At 46.0% G+C, this 21,629-nt stretch overlaps 1 protein-coding gene across 1 annotated transcript in view; it reads right to left on the reverse strand.

Annotated features, from left to right (window-relative positions):
- Positions 1 to 19,703, reverse strand: part of LOC311016319 (uncharacterized protein) — a 558,990-nt gene extending 539,287 nt beyond the window's left edge. The window contains exons 1-3 of the mRNA XM_084013943.1: positions 19,612 to 19,703; positions 18,694 to 18,816; positions 16,854 to 16,970 (exon numbers count right to left, since the gene is read on the reverse strand). Coding sequence (XP_083870069.1) covers positions 16,854 to 16,970; positions 18,694 to 18,816; positions 19,612 to 19,700 — 329 coding nt within the window. The 5' untranslated portion in view covers positions 19,701 to 19,703. The remainder of the gene's footprint in view (positions 1 to 16,853; positions 16,971 to 18,693; positions 18,817 to 19,611) is intronic.
- Positions 19,704 to 21,629: the final 1,926 nt, after the last annotated feature.

Genomic DNA, 21,629 nt, shown 5'->3' on the forward strand with positions numbered 1-21,629 from the left:
CAGACAGTCTCTGGTTCCTCTACATAGTCTGGTCTGGTCTCTGGACTAATGTGAGCTACTATCTAGACCTCTGGGGGACCACAGACAGTCTCTGGTTCCTCCACATAGTCTGGTCTGGTCTCTGGACTAATGTGAGCTACTATTGTAGACCTGTAGGGGACCACAGACCCAGGAGACAACATCTGGTTCCTCCATTTAGGATTCAGGGACGTCAGGACGACAGGAGGACGATCTCAATGCTGAGACGCTTTAGAGACACGGAGGAATTTATCTCTTGAGTTGAAATATTTCAACTCACACAAACAATTGTGTGAATTGCCGTCCGTTTGTGTCTCTGCGTTGACTTTGTGTGTAATTGAGTGTGAAAATGTGGCGTTTGGTGTGAACACAACACGACATCTTTACAGCCACGAAGAAACAAACGCTGCATCCTGATAGAAACGTGATCATCGGATTTCAGTCATGAACACGTTCAAATCTGGAGCAGCTGAGTTACTGAAAACATACTCACACTTCCTCAGACCAGGTCTCAGATTCTGCTGTCCCCCATGGTCCACCCTGCAGGAAGACATTCAGAGACCTCAATCAGGTCCACCATTAAACATGAACCCCAGTTCCTCAGTCAGAGACGGAGACACAGTCTGGAGCTGTTGTCCATCTGTCCTCACCTGAGAGTGTCTAGTCCGATGTCTGTCCATCTATCCTCACCTGAGAGTGTCCAGTCTGATGTCTGTCCATCTGTCCTCACCTGAGTCTCCCTAGTCTGATGTCTGTCCATCTGTCCTCAACTGAGTGTCCAGTATGAAGTCTGTCCATCTGTCCTCACCTGAGAGTGTCCAGTCTGATGTCTGTCCATCTGTCCTCACCTGAGTCTCCCTAGTCTGATGTCTGTCCATCTGTCCTCACCTGAGTGTCCAGTCTGATGTCTGTCCATCTGTCCTCACCTGAGAGTGTCCAGTCTGATGTCTGTCCACCTGTCCTCACCTGAGAGTGTCCAGTCTCCAGTGTGGACCCTCCAGTCCAGCAGACAGCAGCTTGACTCCTGAGTCTCCTGGATGATTGTAGCTCAGGTCCAGCTGTCTCAGATAGGAGGGGTTGGAGTCCAGAGCTGAGGCCAGAGAAGAACAGCCGTCCTCTGTGATCAGACAACCTGACAGACTGAAGACACACACTACTGTCACTTCTGGGGACTTTACAGAGACTTATGTCCATTTGTCCACTTTTTAAAATGAGAAAAAGTGATATTTGTCTTTTGCTGTGTTGATGTTGTCCTGGGTGGGATAAGCGTGGCTGAGTGATGGACAGAGATGGACAGAGGAGGACGTTAAAAGAAAGAATAGAGACGAGCTGAAATGATTGAGAGAGAAATTGAAGCGTTAGAAAAGAGAAGAAACAACAGTTGAAACAGTCTATGTGGTCTGTCTTCAGACCTGGTGTGCCAACAAAGATCTGGTATTGATTTTAAACCATCGAGCAAAGAAAAAAGGCTGTAATTCAATAACATTTCAACAATGTTTATAGTTTTCATATTGAACTGGAGGAATTATGAATAACAAGTACTCTGATAATAACAGTAAAATACAAAACACAGCTTTGAAAATGTGCTTCTTAAGAGTCTCAGAACATATGAGGCATTCAGGTGTTCAACTGCCAGTTGGAAGAAAAGAGTCTGTCTTGATTCAAAGCTCTGTTCTCATGGTCAGCGTTCCTCTTTGAGAGCAGCCGTGTGAACTTATCTATCGGCTCTAGATTTCACCGACCTGACTGACGTTTATCACCTCCACTCTCTGATCCATCTGTCAGCTGTCAGTGAGTCTCGTCAGTTGTCACCATAGAAACGTCACTCACAGAAACTCCAGTTTGCCCAGATTTGATTAAGTTCGGAGTTAACGTTTCACCCCGTTGCATTACTGGGTAATTTAGTGTCTGTGAGTAGCAACCAGTGAGATGATTTAGCCTCCAACCATCTGAACCAGTGTAGTGATGCTAACGCTGCAGCAGTAAAATGGAAACGCTCCGTCATCATTAAATAATTCTCAATGATCTATCAGTTATGGGTCTGGGTCCAGATAGGACGGGGTCTGGGTCTGGATCTGGGCCAAGCTCCACCTCTTAGTGACCCTTGCTATAGAGCCTTTTACAGTCATTGTCATCATAAATGTGTGTGCACATGTTGGTGTTAAAATGGCGTTTTGTCTCCGCCGTGCAGACGAGTTAGAAGCTTTTAACTTTGAATTAAAACTGTCAGCAGCATCAAAATGTCTGGTTGGTTCATGTTCAGTTGTCAGAGTTGATATTCCAATCAGGCATCAACCTCTGGTTCAGAAAAGTGAAGTCAAGCCTGAAGGTCCTTAAAGCTGCATTCTCTCTGCTGGCCACTAGGGGGTGTTTTCATGAATAATATGTCTTCATTGCATCTGCAGCTTTGAGTCTGCATGTGGGTCCTCCCTGCTGCTTCAGCCACCGTAACAAGAGTATTAGTTCATTTCATATAAAACTCAATAAACTCAACTGTATAGAAAGTGGTTCAAACTGGCTCCACCTCGACAGCAGAGACAGTCTGGTGTTGTAGTTCAGGCTCACATGTTCATGGAGTGACGTTCACAAACGTAGACTGACGTTTGCAACAGCATTTATAAACACCAGGTGGATTTATAAAACTATTAAAACATGGAACGGCAGGGAAAACATAAACAAGAGTGTTATAAGAATTTTGTATAACATCATGAGTTTATTATTCCTTGCTGGGGCACCAACATTGTTAAGATTCCAGAAAATGATATATTTGAGAGTTTTACGACTCTGGGGGGCCCATGTATGAAGGATGGATTGGATTGTCGTCACTTTAGTAAATCCACTGTTAACCTAATGCTCCCAGCTATATCTCAAGGTGTCTAAATGTTATCAGAGGCCTGGTAGTCATGACGTCTAGTTCTGCATGAAGATTAACTGTCAATGACGCATCATCTCCTGTGCCTTTAAAAGACTCAAGTCACAACAGTGATTTGAGCACTTCCTCTGTAGCATCCTCACACGTTGTTGCACTGTAACTGCTCCTCTTGTACAAGATTAAAGTCAGACGTCGACTTTACTTATGTCTCCGATCTCCTCCTTGGGTGAATTTATTCGTTTACGGAAAAATTATTTTAACAAAGAGGTTTCGTTTTGACAAAAGTTTTGTTTTGTTTCGTTCTTTGGCTGGCAAGTCGTTAGCAGCAGAAACAGTATTTCATCAGCCATGTCAACAGATTAGTAGCAAACGTGTCTTTTTAGTATTACGTGAATATAAATAACTGAATATTTGGTGCATGTAAACACATCACTGAAAGCTTCATAGGTAAACTTCTCAAAGTAGTTGAATCTGACCTGAGAGTTTCCAGTCGACAGTGTGGACTCTTCAGGCCAGCAGACAGCAGCTTCACTCCTGAATCCTGCAGGTCGTTGTTACTCAGGTCCAGGTCTCTTAGACTGGAGGACTGGGAGCTGAGAACTGAGGACAGACCTTCACAGCTTCTCTCTGAGAGGTTACAGCCACTGAGTCTGAAGAGGAACCAGAAATTAGTGATGAAACAATTACAAACAACTGTTCATCACCTCAGGTTCTAACTGACATTTTTGTCATAATTAAGTTATTCACATATTCTTATTCTATGACAACTTAGTAACATTATGTGAGGTGTTTTATTAAGGAAACAAAAAGGTTCTATTTCCAAAGTCAAACCACCTTGGTTCTCTAAGGTTCTACTTGTGAGCCAATCAGCAGGTCAAATGCACACAGGAAGACCAATCGGGTTCTGCTTCTTTGTCATGTTGCTGTGGTTGCTCAGTGGCAGCAGCAACAAGGAGCAGAGGAAATGTCACGCCAACGCAACGCTTAGAAGAAACCTCAAGATCAAGCCTTGTGAAAGACAGCAGGATAAACACCAGCTCACAGTACACAGATCAGTCTTGCTAATACGTTTATTTTCATTGTTAGCTACCATGCTAGCCGGCTAACACTGGCTTTCTACGATTAGTATGGCAACATTAGGAATATATAGGAAGCTAGCATTATCTGGCTAGCATTAGCATATGAAGCCGGGAAACCAAACGCCATCCTGTCTGAGATTATAGCCTCGTCTCCACAGAATGAGAATCTCAACATTGAAACACAAAGCGTCACACAAGTTCTTGGTTCGTGAGACTTCCGTGAATTCGCCTTGTATGTGTTGTGTTATTTGTGTCATTTGCGCTGCCCATTGCGAAATGGCTTCTATTCACATCTTTGATTGACATTGTATGCAATTATGATGCGTGAAAATTCACTTTGTGTCTTGCGTGAGCAGCATTGGGGTTAGAAGGTCCTGTTTGCATTAAACCCATTCCCAAGAAGAGGAACATATTTGAAATCTATGTATGAAAAGGCCCCTCCTTGAACCGACACCTTACCGTGGTGGAGGGGTTTGAGCACCTGAATGATCCTAGGAGCTATGTTGTCCGGGGCTTAATGCCCCTGGTAGGGTCTCCCAAGGAAAACAGGTCCTAGGTGACAGGTCAGACTAAGAGCGGTTCAGAAACCCCTTATGAAGAAAAAACATAAAAGGAAGTGTACGTCGCCCGGATTGGCGTCACCGAGGCCCCACCCTGGAGCCAGGCCCGGGGTTGGGGCTCGCAGGCGAGCGTCTGGTGGCCGGGTCTGTGCCCACGGGATCCGGCCGGGCGCAGCCCGAAGAAGCGACGGGGGCCGGTGCGGTGGGATTTGGGTGGCTGTCCTGGGCGGGTGCCCCGGCGACCCAATCCCCGGACGGTGACTCTAGCCATGGGGACATGGAATGTCACCTCACTGGGGGGGGAAGAGCCTGAGCTAGTGCAGGAGGTAGAGCGCTACCGGCTACAGGTAGTTGGGCTCACCTCCACGCACAGTCTGGGCTCTGGAACCCAACTCCTTGAGAGAGGCTGGACTCTCTTCTACTCTGGAGTTGCCCGCGGTGAAAGGCGCCGAGCTGGTGTGGGCTTGCTTATAGCCCCCCAGCTCAGCCGCCATGTGTTGGAGTTTTCCCCGGTGAACGAGAGGGTCGTCTCCCTGCGCCTTCGGGTCGGGGATAGGTCTCTCACTGTTGTTTCGGCCTACGGGCCAAACGGCAGTGCAGAGTACCCGGCCTTCTTGGAGTCCTTGGGAGGGGTACTTGAGAGTGCTCCAACCGGGGACTCCATTGTTTTACTGGGGGACTTCAACGCTCACGTGGGCAATGACAGTGTTACCTGGAGGGGCGTGATTAGGAGGAACGGCCTCCCCGATCAGAACCCGAATGGGGTTCTGTTATTGGACTTCTGTGCTAGTCACAGTTTGTCCATAACGAACACCATGTTCAAGCATAAGGGTGTCCATCAGTGCACGTGGCACCAGGACACCCTAGGCCGGAGGTCAATGATCAACTTTATGGTTGTGTCATCTGACCTCCGGCCGTATGTCTTGGACACTCGGGTGAAGAGAGGGGCTGAGCTGTCAACTGATCACTACCTGGTGGTGAGTTGGATCCGCTGGCAGGGGAGGAAGCTGGACAGACTTGGCAGACCTAAACGTGTTGTGAGGGTCTGCTGGGAACGTCTGGTGGAACCCCCTGTCAGGGAGGTCTTCAACTCCCACCTCCGGGAGAGCTTTGACCAGATCCCGAGGTAGGCTGGGGACATTGAGTCCGAATGGACCTTGTTCTCTGCTTCCATTGTGGACGCGGCTGTTCGAAGCTGTGGCCGTAAGGTCTCCGGTGCCTGTCGTGGTGGCAATCCCCGAACCCGGTGGTGGACACCGGAAGTAAGGGATGCTGTCAAGCTGAAGAAGGAGTCTTACCGAACCTGGTTGGCTCGGGGGACTCCCGAGGCAGCTGACGGGTACCGGCAGGCCAAGCGTGCTGCAGCGCGGGTAGTCGCTGAAGCAAAGGTTCGGGTCTGGGAAGAGTTCGGGGAGGCCATTGAGGAGGACTATCGGTTGGCCTCGAGGAAATTCTGGCAAACCATCCGGCGCCTCAGGAAGGGGAAGCAGCCCTCCACCAACACTGTTTACGGTGGAGGTGGGGAGCTGCTGACTTCGACTGGGGATATCGTCGGGCGGTGGAAGGAATACTTCGAGGATCTCCTAAACCCCACTGACACGTCTTCCATTGAGGAAGCAGAGGCTGGAGACTCGGAGGTTCATCCACCCATTACCCGGGCTGAAGTCACCGAGGTAGTTAAGAAGCTTCCCGGTGGCAAGGCACCGGGGGTGGATGAGATCCGCCCCGAGTACCTCAAGTCTCTGGATGCTGTGGGGCTGTCGTGGCTGACACGTCTCTGCAACATCGCGTGGCGGTCGGGGACAGTGCCTCTGGACTGGCAGACCGGGGTGGTGGTCCCTCTATTTAAAAAGGGGGACCGGAGGGTGTGTTCCAACTATCGGGGGATCACACTTCTCAGCCTCCCCGGGAAAGTCTATTCCAGGGTACTGGAGAGGAAAATTCGGCCGATAGTCGAACCTCAGATTCAGGAGGAACAATGCGGTTTTCGTCCTGGCCGTGGAACACTGGACCAGCTCTATACCCTCTGCAGGGTGCTCGAGGGTTCATGGGAGTTTGCCCAACCAGTCCACATGTGTTTTGTGGACTTGGAGAAGGCATTCGACCGTGTTCCTCGTGGCATTCTGTGGGAGGTACTTCGGGAGTACGGGGTCGGGGGCCCTCTGCTAAGGGCTGTTCGGTCCCTGTATGACCCGAGCAGGAGCTTGGTTCGCATTGCCGGCAGTAAGTCAGACCTGTTTCAGGTCCATGTTGGACTCCGGCAGGGCTGCCCTTTGTCACCGGTCCTGTTCATTATTTTTATGGACAGGATTTCTCGGCGCAGCCGTGGGCCGGAGGGGATCTGGTTCGGGAGCCACTGGATTTCATCCCTGCTTTTTGCAGACGATGTGGTCCTGTTGGCTCCTTCGAGCCAGGACCTCCAGCATGCCCTGGGGCGGTTTGCAGCCGAGTGTGAAGCAGCAGGGATGAGGATTAGCACCTCCAAATCTGAGGCCATGGTTCTCGACCGGAAAAAGGTGGCTTGCTCCCTCCAGGTCGGGGGGGAGTTCCTGCCTCAAGTGGAGGAGTTTAAGTATCTTGGGGTCTTGTTCACGAGTGAGGGAAGGATGGAACGTGAGATTGACAGGCGGATCGGTGCAGCGGCTGCAGTAATGCGGTCGTTGTATCGGTCCGTCGTGGTAAAGAGAGAGCTGAGCCGAAAGGCGAAGCTCTCAATTTACCGGTCAATCTACGTTCCTACCCTCACCTATGGTCATGAACTTTGGGTCATGACCGAAAGAATAAGATCCCGGATACAAGCGGCCGAAATGAGCTTCCTCCGCAGGGTGGCGGGGCGCTCCCTTAGAGATAGGGTGAGGAGCTCCGTCACACGGGAGGAGCTCGGAGTAGAGGCGCTGCTCCTCCACATCGAGAGGAGCCAGTTGAGGTGGCTCGGGCATCTGTATCGGATGCCCCCTGGACGCCTCCCTCGGGAGGTGTTCCAGGCATGCCCCACCGGGAGGAGACCCCGAGGAAGACCCAGGACACGCTGGAGTGACTATGTCACCCGGCTGGCCTGGGAACGCCTTGGGGTCCTCCCGGAGGAGCTGGGGGAAGTGTCCGGGGAGAGGGAAGTCTGAGCGTCCCTGCTCAGGCAGCTGCCCCCGCGACCCGGTCCCGGATAAAGCGGAAGAAAATGGATGGATGGATGGATGTATGAAAAGGACATGTTCCACATATAACTTTTGCATTTGGGAAAACCAATGAAATCGTTCAGAATGCAGATAGAACCTTGTAATTCCAAGATGGTTTGTTGTTTTCTGAATGAAAAACTATATTTACAGAGCTTTGCTGGAGGCTTGGACCACCGGCAGCAGCCTCAGAAGAGCCTCCTCTGAAGCAGAGTATTCCATCAGGTCAAACACGTCCAGATGTTTTTCTGATGACAGTAAGATGAAGGCCAGAGCTGACCACTGACCAGGAGACAGTTTATTGTAGGAGAGACGTCCTGAAGTCAGATACTGTTGGATCTCCTCCACCAGAGAACGATCATTCAGTTCATTCAGACAGTGGAACAGATTGATGCTTCTCTCTGGAGACAGCTTCTGATCAAGCTTCTTCTTGAGGTACTGGACTGCTTCCTGATTGGTCTGTGAGCTACTTCCTGTCTCTGTCAGCAGACCTCGTAGGTGTTTCTGATTGGTCTCTAGTGACAGACCCAGAAGGAAGCGGAGGAACAGGTCCAGGTGTCCGTTTGGACTTTGTAAAGCCTTGTCCACAGCTCTCTGGTGCAGATGTGATAGTTTAGGTTTGTGTCTGCAGACTTTAAACCACGAGAAGGTTGTTTGTTCTTCTGCCATCAGATTGACACCAGAGTTGACGAAGGTCAGATGGACATGAAGAGCAGCCAGAAACTCCTGAACACTCAGATGGACAAAGCAGAACACCTGGTCCTGGTACAGTCCTCTCTCCTCTCTGAAGACCTGTGTGAACACTCCCGAGTACACTGAGGCTGCTTTGATATCGATGCCACACTCTTTCAGGTCTGGTTCATAGAAGATCAGGTTTCCTTTCTGCAGCTGCTCAAAAGCCAGTTTTCCAAGAGACTCAATCATCTCTCTGCTCTGTGGACTCCAGTGTGGATCCGTCTCAGCTCCTCCATCATACTTGACATTCTTCAGTTTGGACTGAACCACCAGGAAGTGGATGTACATGTCGGTCAGGGTATTGGGCAGCTCTCCTCCCTCCCTGGTCTTCAACACGTCCTCCAGAACTGTAGCAGTGATCCAGCAGAAGACCGGGATGTGGCACATGATGTGGAGGCTTCGTGAGGTCTTGATGTGGGTGATGATCCCGTTAGCCTGCTCCTCATCTCTGAACCTCTTCCTGAAGTAGTCCTCCTTCTGTGGGTCAGTGAACCCTCTGACCTCTGTTACCATGTCAACACACCCAGGAGGGATCTGATTGGCTGCAGCAGGTCTTGTGGTTATCCAGAGACGAGCAGAGGGAAGCAGTTTCCCCCTGATGAGGTTTGTTAGCAGCACATCCACCGAGGTGGACTCTGTAACATCAGTCAGGATCTCGTTGTTGTGGAAGTCCAGAGGAAGTCGACACTCGTCTAGACCGTCAAAGATGAACGCAACCTGGAACCCTTCAAACCTGCAGATTCCTGCTTCTTTGGTTTTGGTGAAGAAGTGATGAATGAGTTCCACCAAGCTGAACTTCTTCTCTTTCAGCAGGTTCAGCTCTCTGAAAGTGAATGGAAACGTGAACTGTATGTCCTGGTTGGCTTTGTCTTCAGCCCAGTCCAGAGTGAACTTCTGTGTTAACACTGTTTTCCCGATGCCAGCCACTCCCTTTGTCATCACTGTTCTGATTGGTCCATCCCTTCCAGGTGAGCCTTTAAAGATGTCTTCTTGTCTGATGGTTGTTTCTGGTCTGTCTGGTTTCCTGGATGCCGTTTCAATCTGTCTGACCTCATGTTGGTCATTGACCTCTGCAGTCCCTCCCTCTGTGACGTGGAGCTCCGTGTAGACCTGATTCAGGAGGGTTGGGTTTCCTGCTTTAGTGATGCCCTCAAACAAACACTGGAACTTCTTCTTGAGGTTAGACTTGAGTTTACGTTGGTACACTGCACCAGCGGTTCCTGGATAAACAACAAAGGAACCCAGTTAGTGGATCCTACAGACCCTTTTACAGTCTATGAACAAGCCATGTGTTAGAGCCATGTATTCCTATAGTCCTCAGTAGTAGTGACTTCATGAGCTTCTTTCATGATTAAGACGCCACCATTGAAAACATGGAGGTGTCCTCGTAGAAGCCTGTTTTAAATACATTTTTGTTTTCATCTACCAACTATTTAGTTCCTAGCTGAAAGTCACCAGTTAACACGGTCACTGGGTGAAGTGAAACACCTGTTCCTCTGAAACGGTCGTGATCCTGTCTGAACTCAGTAGAACTCGAGACTGTTGGAATATCGATTCTGACAACCGAACACGTAACAAGCAGACATTTAGATGCTGCTAACAGTTTAAATTCACTGTTTAAAGCTTCTAACTCGTCTGGATGGTTGAAGCGAAACAACATCAACGGTGACAACATGCGTACGCATATTTATGATGACATCGGCTGTAATCGGGTCTGTAGACAACCAGAGAACCTAAACATTGAAGTTGTGTGCAGCCTATTAGGAGAAATATGAAGTTCTTCATGTTGAATCCTTCTCTTCTTTCCACCATGTTAAATCTGTTAAAATCCTCTTACTGATCTGCAGACAGTCAGCCAGCTCCTCCTGCTTCATTCTCCTCAGGAAGTGCACTGTGATCTTCTGAAATGCCTCTCTGCTCCTCCTCTGCTCTTCATCCTCACCGTCCAACAACTCCTCGCCCTCACTCTCCAAGCATTCTGGGTAATCTGGACTCAGGACCTTCTGGATCTTCTTCAGCTCGTTCTTCACAAAAGTGCTGATGTTCTCCTCCAGCAGCTGGAACAGAAGGATAAACTGAACATGAACTCTAAAGAACCCAACATGGGATTCATGTGTGGGTCTGAGCAGCATGGAGACCACTAGAACCTGTTCAGCATTGAATCTGTAGTTGATGTGGTTAATAGTGAAAGGTGAGCTTGTACATGTACTCACCATAAATATGGAGTCCAGGTCTGTTTGATGCTGCTGGGTCAACAGAACCTCTGAGATCTGCTGAACTCTGTGGAGAAAACCAAGTTTAAAGAGTCACTAAACCACAGACTGGAGATCAGAAGTGGACGTCGTCATGGCAACATCGCCTGTTGGTTTGTTGACTACAGTTTTGAAGCCTCGGTTTCTGCACAAAAGGTGGATCTGACGAACATAAGCGTCAGAGCGGCACCCAGAGCAGCAACCTTACTGGATCTTGATCCATATGGATTTTGGTGTGAAGCTGATAACAAAGTTAGCTTCATAATTCAAGGTCAACTTTACAGCTAAATGTTAAAGTCATCTTAGTATATAAGTAGCATTGGTAGCGTGGTAGCAACCTGTCAATCAGCAGTGTTGGGCAAGTTACTCTAAAAAAGTAACTAGTTAAAGTACTAGTTACTTCTCCCAGAAAGTAACTAAAGTAGTTACTGAGTTACAATTTGAAAAGTAGTGATGTCCAAATGAAGCTTCGTGAAGCATTTTCTTTATTTTCTGAGCCCAATAGATGGCGCTCTCTGTTCGACAAAGGGTTGAAGGCCGATATATTTCCATTGCTTTCAACCCTTTGTTGAACAGAGAGCGCAATCTATTGGGCTGAGAAAATAAAGAAAATGCTTCACGAAGCTTCATTTGGACATCACTACTTGACGCATCTCGGTTTACTATAGCGTAACATTTTGTTTTTTTGGAGTGGTGGAGCAGGTAAGTGCTTATTTTTGTCAGAATCTTTTTTTTTATGATACAAGTGTGAAAATTGGCATACTTCAGTCTCCATGGGTCAAGAAAATTGTCCGAGACGTTTGAAATTTCAAGATGGCGGCCATGTTTCAAGATGGCCGACACCTTAGTGGAACAGTTAAGTGATATAATGGAATATTTGGTGATACAAGCATGAAAGTTGGCATGAGCAGTTTCTGTGGGTCACTTGACAATAAGCTACCCACAGCTACTTGAAATTTCAAGATGGCGGCCATTTTTCAAGATGGCCACCACCTAAATGGAGCAGTTAAGCGATATAAATACTTAGATACTTAAATACACAAGCATGCATATTGGTATGAGCAGTCTCTAAGGGTTGCTTGACAAGAAAACACTCCCAGCCACTTGAAATTTCTATTTTCAAGATGGCCGCCCCCTGGATCCTCAAAAGATTAATTTGGATGCAGTAGCCCTGTGTAGTCATGAAGAGGCGGGGTTTAGCTCAGGAGGTAGAGCGTGGCAATCTGAAGCTTCACGAAGCTTCGGAAGCTTCACGAAGCTTCATTTGGACATCACTACCTTGGTGCAACCACATTTGGTCAATTCCCAACAAGTCTTCTAAAAGTGGAGTCCAGAAGACTTTCCACTCCTCGTCCTGTTCCACCCATCCCCAGTTGGATGGCTTGGCATTTGTAGATGTCGCTTCCATGCCTCGCCCCACACGTATCCAGCTTCATAAGTAGCACGTTTGGCATGTTCTTTGAGTGCTGCTTGAGTTGGTGGGATCAAGTCTTATTGTCTTTGCTTTCTGGCAAAGAGATCACGCCTGGCCTTGTCTACAGTTGTGACATCGCTGGACCTGTCATACATTAGCACAACAAATCTCTCCAAAGCTTGCAGGTCATTTATCTTCGACTGCAGAGGGACATTCGCTGAGTCTTGCAAATGTTTGTGAGACCTTATCACACATGTCCCATGTTTTCCAGGCAGACTTCTTTGATTTGCCATGGAAGGATGACACAATATCACAACCACTGAATGGATGGAAGAAGAGGATACCACATGTTTTCTCTGGTCCTATGGCTGAAACCACCTCATGTATTGGGATCCATCTTGTCTTCTCTCCTTTGCCAAAAGTCAACCACATTTTCTCAAGGCCAAGTTGCATCAAAGAGGGCATAACAGAAGTGGCTATGATTACAATGTCTGTGTCATTGGCATCGAACAACAGGGATTTGTGTTCTTGTTTCACTGCATGCTGGGCATGGAGGAAGATACGTGTGACTGCCTCTTCATGACTACACAGGGCTACTGCATCCAAATTGATCTTTTGAGGATCCAGGGTGCGGCCATCTTGAAAATAGTCATTTCAAGTGGCTGGGAGTGTTTTCTTGTCAAGTGACCCATGGAGACTGCTCATGCCAATTACTAGCTGTGTCCCAATTCAGGGTCTGCAGCCTTTCCGAGGACCCAGCCTTCGCGGTCTACGGAGGCAACACCTTCGGAGACTCCTCCGAAGGCTGGGTCAACCGTCGGTAAATGGGACGGTCTAACCTACGGAGCATTTCCTGATTGCGTCGCAACGTCATCACTTCTGCCGGCCAAGCCCGGGAAAAACACCGGTCAAAACAAAAATACGACAGATGAACATGATGGGGTTTTATAATATATATATATTTTTTTTTTGAGCAAGAGGAGAGGCAGCTGCGGCGACACCGGCGGCTTGTTTATGTCCAGCTGGGAGAGCCGTGGGGAGGTAACGTTAAAGCCGTTATTTTAACCCATATTAATGTTCATACATAGTTAGCGTAGTACGTGGTAATTAATATACCCGTTAATAAATGATACCGCTAAGTGACAAGCCATATTAAGTATAGATTGACATGGATAATGTCATTTAACCATAAGACTTAATACAGGGTTCGTACAGGTGCTTAAAATGTAAAATCTTTGAAAATGCTGTAATTTAATGCTGTTTTTCAAGGTCTGAAAAGTGCGTGGATTTTAGTTTAAATGCTTGGCTTATAAAGTGATTGAATTGAATAGTAAAATGTGTACGAGCCCTGTAAATAACCCTGACTTAATTCAATATTTTATTCTTGCCTCTCTTTTAAACATTTTAGTGACATGGCATCCGTCGATTGCATCAGCCCTGCAAACCCCGATGATGGACGATGTGGTGGACAGTGGAGACATGCATCCCACACCCCCCACCTTCCAGATGATGTCCCACTCAGAGCCAGAAGAGTCCAGGGTCCTTATTGTGGCATCCCATCCAGTCCAGCAGCACCACCAGGGACTCCTGCTCAGTCCATACTGTATATATGTTCTCTGTAAATAGTTATTTCGGCTGATCTTTTGTAAATAGTTCTACATGTTAAGAACACCCACTTGTCAATAGTTATTGTAACTTTGTAAATATTTGTTAATTACACAAAAAATAAATTATTTTCTTGTCACTGAAAAGCAGTTCAAAAGTTGACTTGAATAAGAAATGGAACAGATAATGTTACAAGGTTATACGATTTTAATTTAACTATATACAATATTTGGAAAAGAAAATGGAACAATACAATATTTTTAATTAACAATTTAAATTACAAATCAGCACAGAACTTAATCGAACCGAAAAAAAACCACCACCCCCCAAAAAATTAAATGCCGTCTCAACCTCTCCAATAAACTAAAAAGTCTCTCCATCCTCTCTCTTTCCTCGCTCTCCCTCTGTAACGTCATGTCCTCCCTGATCAAATCCAGCAAGTCATCTGTTTTCCTCTTTCTTGCTGCTGTCGGTGGTCCTGTGTTCTTGGCCTCAACAGGTGGTCGTTCTCATCCCGGACCCGGAGTTTGATCAAATCCTCAGTCTGCTCCTTGCTCCCTACAACAAAACGACATGTGAAGCAAATTTCCTGTTATGTCAACATGCAAAATGATTGTACGATATAATAACGATATTAACAGTAATAATGCTCCTAAGGTTAGCTCTGTATTCAATCCAAACGTTTACAGTTTTACAGCCTAGAAATACAGCGGGGCTCACAACCCATCGTTAACGTTATATGTTCAGCTGCGAGAGGAGCGAACTGTAGCCTACACAACTTACAACGAGAACAAATTAACTGAACAGCTCCACGGTTACAATAAGATATAAGTTACCATCGGAGCTTGTAACATTTGAAAGTGAAGGGTTTTAGGCTTACGTTACGTTTAAAGGCTAACGTTAACTGAGCTCCTCGTATCAACAGCCTTAAGCTACATCACGTAGCTGGCCTCTACACTCAAATGTGTTTTAAGGCCCCTTGAACGTCCGACGTTAAGCAAAAACCCGTTACTTACATTTAAATGTGTATTCGGCACTGCTGCCGGTGCCGGTGCTGCTGCCGTCTTTCGCCGCCATTGTTGGTTGAACAGCGGCACGCAAAGCATCTTGGGATATGGGAGGCCGCGAAGGATAGTAGCGGTGCATCCTCCGAATACAGGGAAAAGGTGGACACATTTGTCGGCCGCATTTGGAGGAGCCTTCGAATTTGGACGAATTGGGACAGCCTTCGCGCAGCTCTGTGACGTAAGCGGCCTTTGAATGCAGCCTCCAAAGGCTGCAGACCCTGAATTGGGACACAGCTCACATCACCTAATAAACCATTATATCACTTACCTGTTCCACTAAGGTGGCGGCCATCTTGAAAAATGGCCGCCATCTTGAAATTTTCAAATGTCTCGGACAATTTTCTTGTCAAGTGACTGTGGAAGAAAACTCTTCAGGTCCAATTCTGTGGCTGGTTCAAATGAGGTTTAATCACTGACAGTGGAGAAAAGACAATGTCGCGTTGCCACAAAGTCCATTCTAAATGATGTGAGGTAAGGGACAACTTTATACAGAACCAAGGGGGCAGGTCTAAACAGTGGATTTACATAGATTCAATACGCGTCTCTCCCAAGAGGAAGAGACGTCCTGAGACAACAAAGGTGTGACTTCCCTCGGAACAGCTGGGTTCTTTCTACATAGTGTCACAACAGGGGCCATTCATGAAGGCCTTGATCAAGTATGTGAGATGAAGGTGTTTCGGAGACGGTCCAGGAAGGGGGACAGATCAAAGGGTCTTTTCATCAACATGGCAAGGGTTACATACAATGAATGCAGCTCAGCAGGACATTTGATGTTTAGAGAGAAAGGAACATTATACCAAAACCAAATAAGAATTGTAAGGTAACACAATTTCTTCTACATGACCCATGGAGACTGCTCATGCCAATTTTCATGATTGTATCACCAAATAAACCATTATATCACTTACCTGTTCCACTAAGGTGTCGGCCATCTTGAAAAATGGCCGCCATCTTGAAATTTCAAATGTCTCGGACAATTTTCTTGTCAAGTGACCCATGGAGACTGCTCATGCCATTTTTCACGCTTGTATCACAAATTGAAAGATTCTAGCACTTATCTGCTCCACTACAGGTAGCCACGCCCCCTATAGCATCCCCTGCTTTCTCGTCTGTTGGACTCTAAATGGACCTGTCAACCAAGCAGTTAAGCCCCGCCCCCTAAGACATCCCCTGCTTTCTGGTCTGGTGGACTCTAAATGGACCATAATGTACTAAATGAACATCATGCTGGATTGAAGAAGACTTGAAACTAGAGATTGAGACCATAAACTCATGTTTACAATGTTTACTGAGATAATACATCAAGAGAGAAGTAGGACCATTTTCTTATAGACTTCTACTAGAGAGGAGTCACCCCCTGGTGGCCAGCAGAGAGAATGACAGTTTAAGGCACTTCAGCCTTGGCTTCACTTTACAGAACTGGTGTTTCCATCTAGTTTCAACCAGCAGAGGGTATATTTGTATTTGTATATTTCATATGTATATACTTTGCACTTAAAAGTCAAAATCTGGACCTGAATCCAGGAAACAACAATACTAAATACCAGATACACTGGTTGTGTGAATGTTGGCTTCTCAAACCCTAAAGTAAAACTCATTCAGGTCTTGGACCAGATGGTGTAGCTGGTGGTGTAGAATGTCTCTCTGGTTGCTGCTTGCTTGCCTTGAACGGCCTCTTGAGGGATTAAAGTCAGAAAAGATCAAAGTTCCAATGTTGCCAATGCCTTTGCTTTCCATGAAAACCTGAATCCTGGCCTGATCCAGTACCTGATATGTATACATTTCTCCCTTCGTACCTGTTCCGGGACTTTGATCTGTTGCCTGTACCTGATTCCTCTGGATTTCTTTATCTGTTTGGACCAAAGCGGTCTCACTCCAAATGCATCACGTACGGTCAGAGCCCTTTGGAGTCTGATGCTGGGTTTTCTAGCAGCTCCGATGTAAACCCAGCTTAGCATAGCTTAGTTTAGCTTGCAGTAGCTGTCACGTTAGCCAATTTAGCGTCTCACTGACTCGTAACTTTTCTCTGGCTGGTCTAGACCTGATTCATCCTCTAAGGAGGGTTCAGGTTCAGTTCTTACCTTCCATCATCAGCTTGGTCAGCTTTAAATTTAATATTGCGAGGCATAGACCGGTCACTCTTCATGGACACACAGCTGGGTCCAGGTCCAGGGGAGTCTGGTCTCTGCTGCTGCATCCTGATACATTTAATACAATTTCAGATTCTAACTAGTTGAGCTTCATGAATCAGTTTGCTCTGTTTATCTTTATATTGATGAGTCTTGCTCTAAGAGTTGATGCTAGTGTCAGAATCAATACTATAAATGGATCTGGGTCACATTAGAACATGTTGTGGACCCGTGAACACCCGTCTTAGTGCTGCACTCAGCGTTTTGCTAGCATAATGTTAGCTTTGTGGTTTGTAGCTGTGCCTAAGGGTTCTATGAGCTGAGCGGATTAGAATCATTTCCAAGTCCTATTTAAGGTCCGTCCTATTAACAGGATCAGTGGACAATGTTTCCGTTGCATTAGAACATTATGGGGTGACAATGATGGGGAAACGGAGTTATGACTCGTGAAACAACTTTACATTTTGGTTGCAAAATCTCCACTGGGTGTCTGATGGTTCTGTCCTTCACGTAGTCCATTACTTCCTGATAATAGACACCTCCTCAGGTATTATCAGTTACGTTAAAACCTAAAATAAGAGTGTGGTGGATATAAAGCGTCTTACTTAATACTCTACAACCTCCCTTGAGTGAGAGGAAGACGGTGCTCGAGTTTGGTGTCTGTTAGTTTGGAGTCTTTCTGTTCTTAGCTTAGCTTAGCCTGGCCGCTACTCTTCTATGTCATTAACTCTTTACTTTTCCCGTCTATGAGTCTTTTCTTTCAAGAGGTTTTCTCCTCATTGTCTCTTTAAGGTTCCATCCATCCATCCATCCATTGTCTTCCGCTTATCCGGAGCCAGGTCGCGGAGGCAGCTGCCTGAGCAGGGACGCCCAGACTTCTCTCTCCCCGGACACTTCCCCTAGCTCCTCCGGGAGGACCCCAAGACGTTCCCAGGCCAGCCGGGTGACATAGTCACTCCAGCGTGTCCTAGGTCTTCCTCGGGGTCTCCTCCCGGTGGGGCATGCCTGGAACACCTCCCGAGGGAGGCGTCCAGGGGGGATCCGATACAGATGCCCGAGCCACCTCAACTGGCTCCTCTCGATGTGGAGGAGCAGCGGCTCTACTCTGAGCTCCTCCCGCGTGACGGAGCTCCTCACCCTATCTCTAAGGGAGCGCCCCGCCACCCTGCGGAGGAAGCTCATTTCGGCTGCTTGTATCCGGGATCTTATTCTTTCGGTCACGACCCAAAGTTCATGACCATAGGTGAGGGTAGGAACGTAGATTGACCGGTAAATCGAGAGCTTCGCCTTTCGGCTCAGCTCTCTCTTCACCACAACGGACCGATACAGCGACCGCATTACTGCAGTCGCTGCACCGATCCGCCTGTCAATCTCACGTTCCATCCTTCCCTCACTCGTGAACAAGACCCCAAGATACTTAAACTCCTCCACTTGAGGCAGGAACTCTCCCCTGACCTGGAGGGAGCAAGCCACCTTTTTCCGGTCGAGAACCATGGCCTCAGATTTGGAGGTGCTGATCCCCATCCCAGCTGCTTCACACTCGGTTGCAAACCACCCCAGGGCATGGTATGCTCTTTAAGGTTGGATTGTTTATTTCATATTCTGTAGTTTAATCCCAGTTAAAAAGGATTTAATTGGTATTTTTAATTGGCTTTCTGTAAGAGCTTCAGGGAAACAAGAGACTGTCTGTCACGGGTTGCAGGATTCAGGGCTGGTGGACTCTGAGTTATTGATTAAGGTGCTGGTCTAGACCTGATTCATCCTGTAAGGAAAGTTCAGTTTAATTTCTTACCTTCCATCAGCAGCTTGTTCAGCTTTAAAATCAATAAGGAGACCCATAGAGTGGTCACTCTTTATGGATACACAGCTGGGTCCAGGTCCAGGTCCAGGGGAGTCTGGTCTCTGCTGCTGCATCCTGATGCAATAAATACAATTTAAGAAATACTTTTACTACGATATTATCCCAATACAATATTTTCATGATATATAGGTCACGATATGGAGGAAACCCCCCTTCCTATCTGCAATGTTATGAGTGGTTCAAATAAACATAAAATGATCTGCTGTCAAACTAAGTAGTGTGAGGGGCAAGTTGCATTGTGGGAGATGTTTGGCAGTTCAGACCATCACATTATTCATTCAGCAATGAAATAATAAATTACAAACCACTCAGGTGGAAGATTCCATCAGCTGTTGTGAGTTATTTTTGATCGACACTGTGTTTTTGTGGTCCAACAGACCAACAGAGAAAAGATCTGAATTTCCAGTTAAACTTTCATTCCTATCATATCAATATTTGAAGCTGATCAGCTGAAGTGTCAGCAGGTTACAGCGTCAGGTCCAGGTGTATGTCAGGTTAATATTTAATCTGAATATTTATTTGACTCATCAAACTTTACTGCTTCTTCTTCTCAGACAACTAACAGTATTGAAGGCAATTAAAGCTTCTGGTCTCAGTGATTGTTCACCAAAGTGAAAACAAATGGATTCAACAGGAGAGTCGACACTAGATTCAGATCATCCCCTACATGGACTACAAAGGTCTGGACCAAGACCTGATTCTTCACCTCAGGACAGTCAGATAATGAAAAGGTTCAATTTTAAACTCAATAAAGCGATCTAGTTAATATTATGTATATTTATGTTGTTGAGTGAGAACCATGATGGTGGAGTGATCTGAGTCCTGGACACTTCGAGATCCTCGTCTCACCTCTGAGCTTTGGTCTGGCTGTCATGTCCCCCATCCTGAGTGGTTTTAGAGGGAAGGACTCCGTCCTCTCGGTCCTCACACTGATTCATAGCAGAGTCTCCACCTGCTGGCAGAGATGCACACTGTCACTACGGCAACACTGACAACAGAGAGGCAAAGTCCCGCCCCTTCCTGTGTCTCCAATGGGACCTAATTTCTTGAAAACTATGAACGGTAGTTAACGGTGAGACCAATAATGTTTTGGTCCCGTTTGAGTTGTACAGCGTCCAGACGACAGCAGGAGAATCTCAAAGGCTTTCAGGACACAGCGACACACAAAGTTATTGCTCGAGTTAAAATATTTCATCTGACTCAAATACGCATTTAGTCCTTGTGTTAATCTTTGAGCTTTTCTTCATAGATAACTTTAGCTTCAATGCTAACATTGTATTCACATTGTAAAAAGCTCAGACAAGCAGTAGGGATGAATCCCTGTTGGCGTTAAACACCGTTGTTGTCATTTCGTAGGGAGTTAGACCTTGTCCATGGTCCACGAACAAAACCAATGTTAACTTTAGACAAAAAAATACTAGATAGAAAGAATGAAATACTAGTTGTTTAATGGTTAGAATGGTGTTTTGAGGGACATTTTATTCAGATACATGCAATCTGACCACGTTCAACTAACATTGCTAATAAACACTTACAATAGCTAAAAAAAAAAGAAAACACTTGAGGCAATGTCCTTTAGACATATTGAAATTACTCTGTGTTTTCCCCCAAATCAGACTGGCTTTTCAAACATAGGGAACCTTTTATTTAATTGCAAATGTCAAACGTAAAGTATTTATTTGTCCGTTTTTTCTCCTTCTTGTGTTTAACAGATAAATGAGAAGTGTCTGAGATGCAACGCTGAACATCTGGAGGCAACATTCATGCAGTGATTGGTCGGTCAGTCACGCACATTAAATAAACATATACTCCTAGTGAACGCATTCACAATGAATGTGGGTAGTTACTGTCTTTTTTACCGTTGATGAAAACAAGACATTTTTTACTTTGTCTTTGAACTAACAGATCCATGTCACCCAATCAACATGAAGAGAGGTGGACTACGAGTACCATGGGGACGAGAGCCGAGGGCCTTCTCGAGGACTACCATGCAACTATTATCTTCATTGGTCATTCATCAACGCTGATGATTAGCTACTCAGTTTATTATGTCAAGTTGGTGGTTGACTTTGTTTGGGCCGAAGTATGCGACATAGAAACGAGTTTGAATAATTTATAGTTGAATTAGAATTGCTCGCCTCCGTTATTGCATTAAAAACTGAATTTGAATCACATACGTTGAATTTGTATGGTTATAGTTATTTTTTACAATCTTTTTTTTCTTTACAGTTTATTAGGCAACATGTAATTTTGTAGTATATTTTTATTTACTGTATTTCACAGTAAAAATACGAAAGTTCTGCTTTGTAATCAGCTAATTGTACTTAAAGTATCCACAGTAAAAGTACACAGCCCAGTGTTGTACTATAATACATGATATGCTTAGATTATTCTTACTGATGCATTCAGGTGGAAGCTGTATTTTACAGCTTCAGTACATTTACTGCAGTAAAGACTGAACATTGTTGCATTCTTGTATGTTTGAAATATCAAAAACTGTCACTGTCAAAGCCAGTTCAGCAGTGCTTGAATTGGAATAAAAAAGGTGCCAGTACTCTAAATTAGCAACTGCACAGCACGCGCGCTTGTGGCTCTCGTGGGTACCATGTGTTTTTGCCTGGTTTACCTAGATAAACCCTATACTAGTTGCTTAGATAAACCATATACTAGTTGATCATTTTCACACACACATTTCTCTGTAAAAAAAATAATAAATAAAAAAAAATGAGAAAAAGAGAGAGAGAGAGAGTGAGAGAGAGAGTGTCTTGTATTGTTTTATACTCACATTGTTAAAAGAGGCTCCAGAAGGCCTTGGGAGCAGCAGTATCAGGGGCTGGAGCTGGACAGGCTGTTTCATCAGCACTTCT

The sequence above is a fragment of the Eutrigla gurnardus genome (assembly GCF_963514095.1).
Source record: "Eutrigla gurnardus genome assembly, chromosome: 7".
Classification (NCBI taxonomy): Eukaryota; Metazoa; Chordata; class Actinopteri; order Perciformes; family Triglidae; genus Eutrigla; species Eutrigla gurnardus.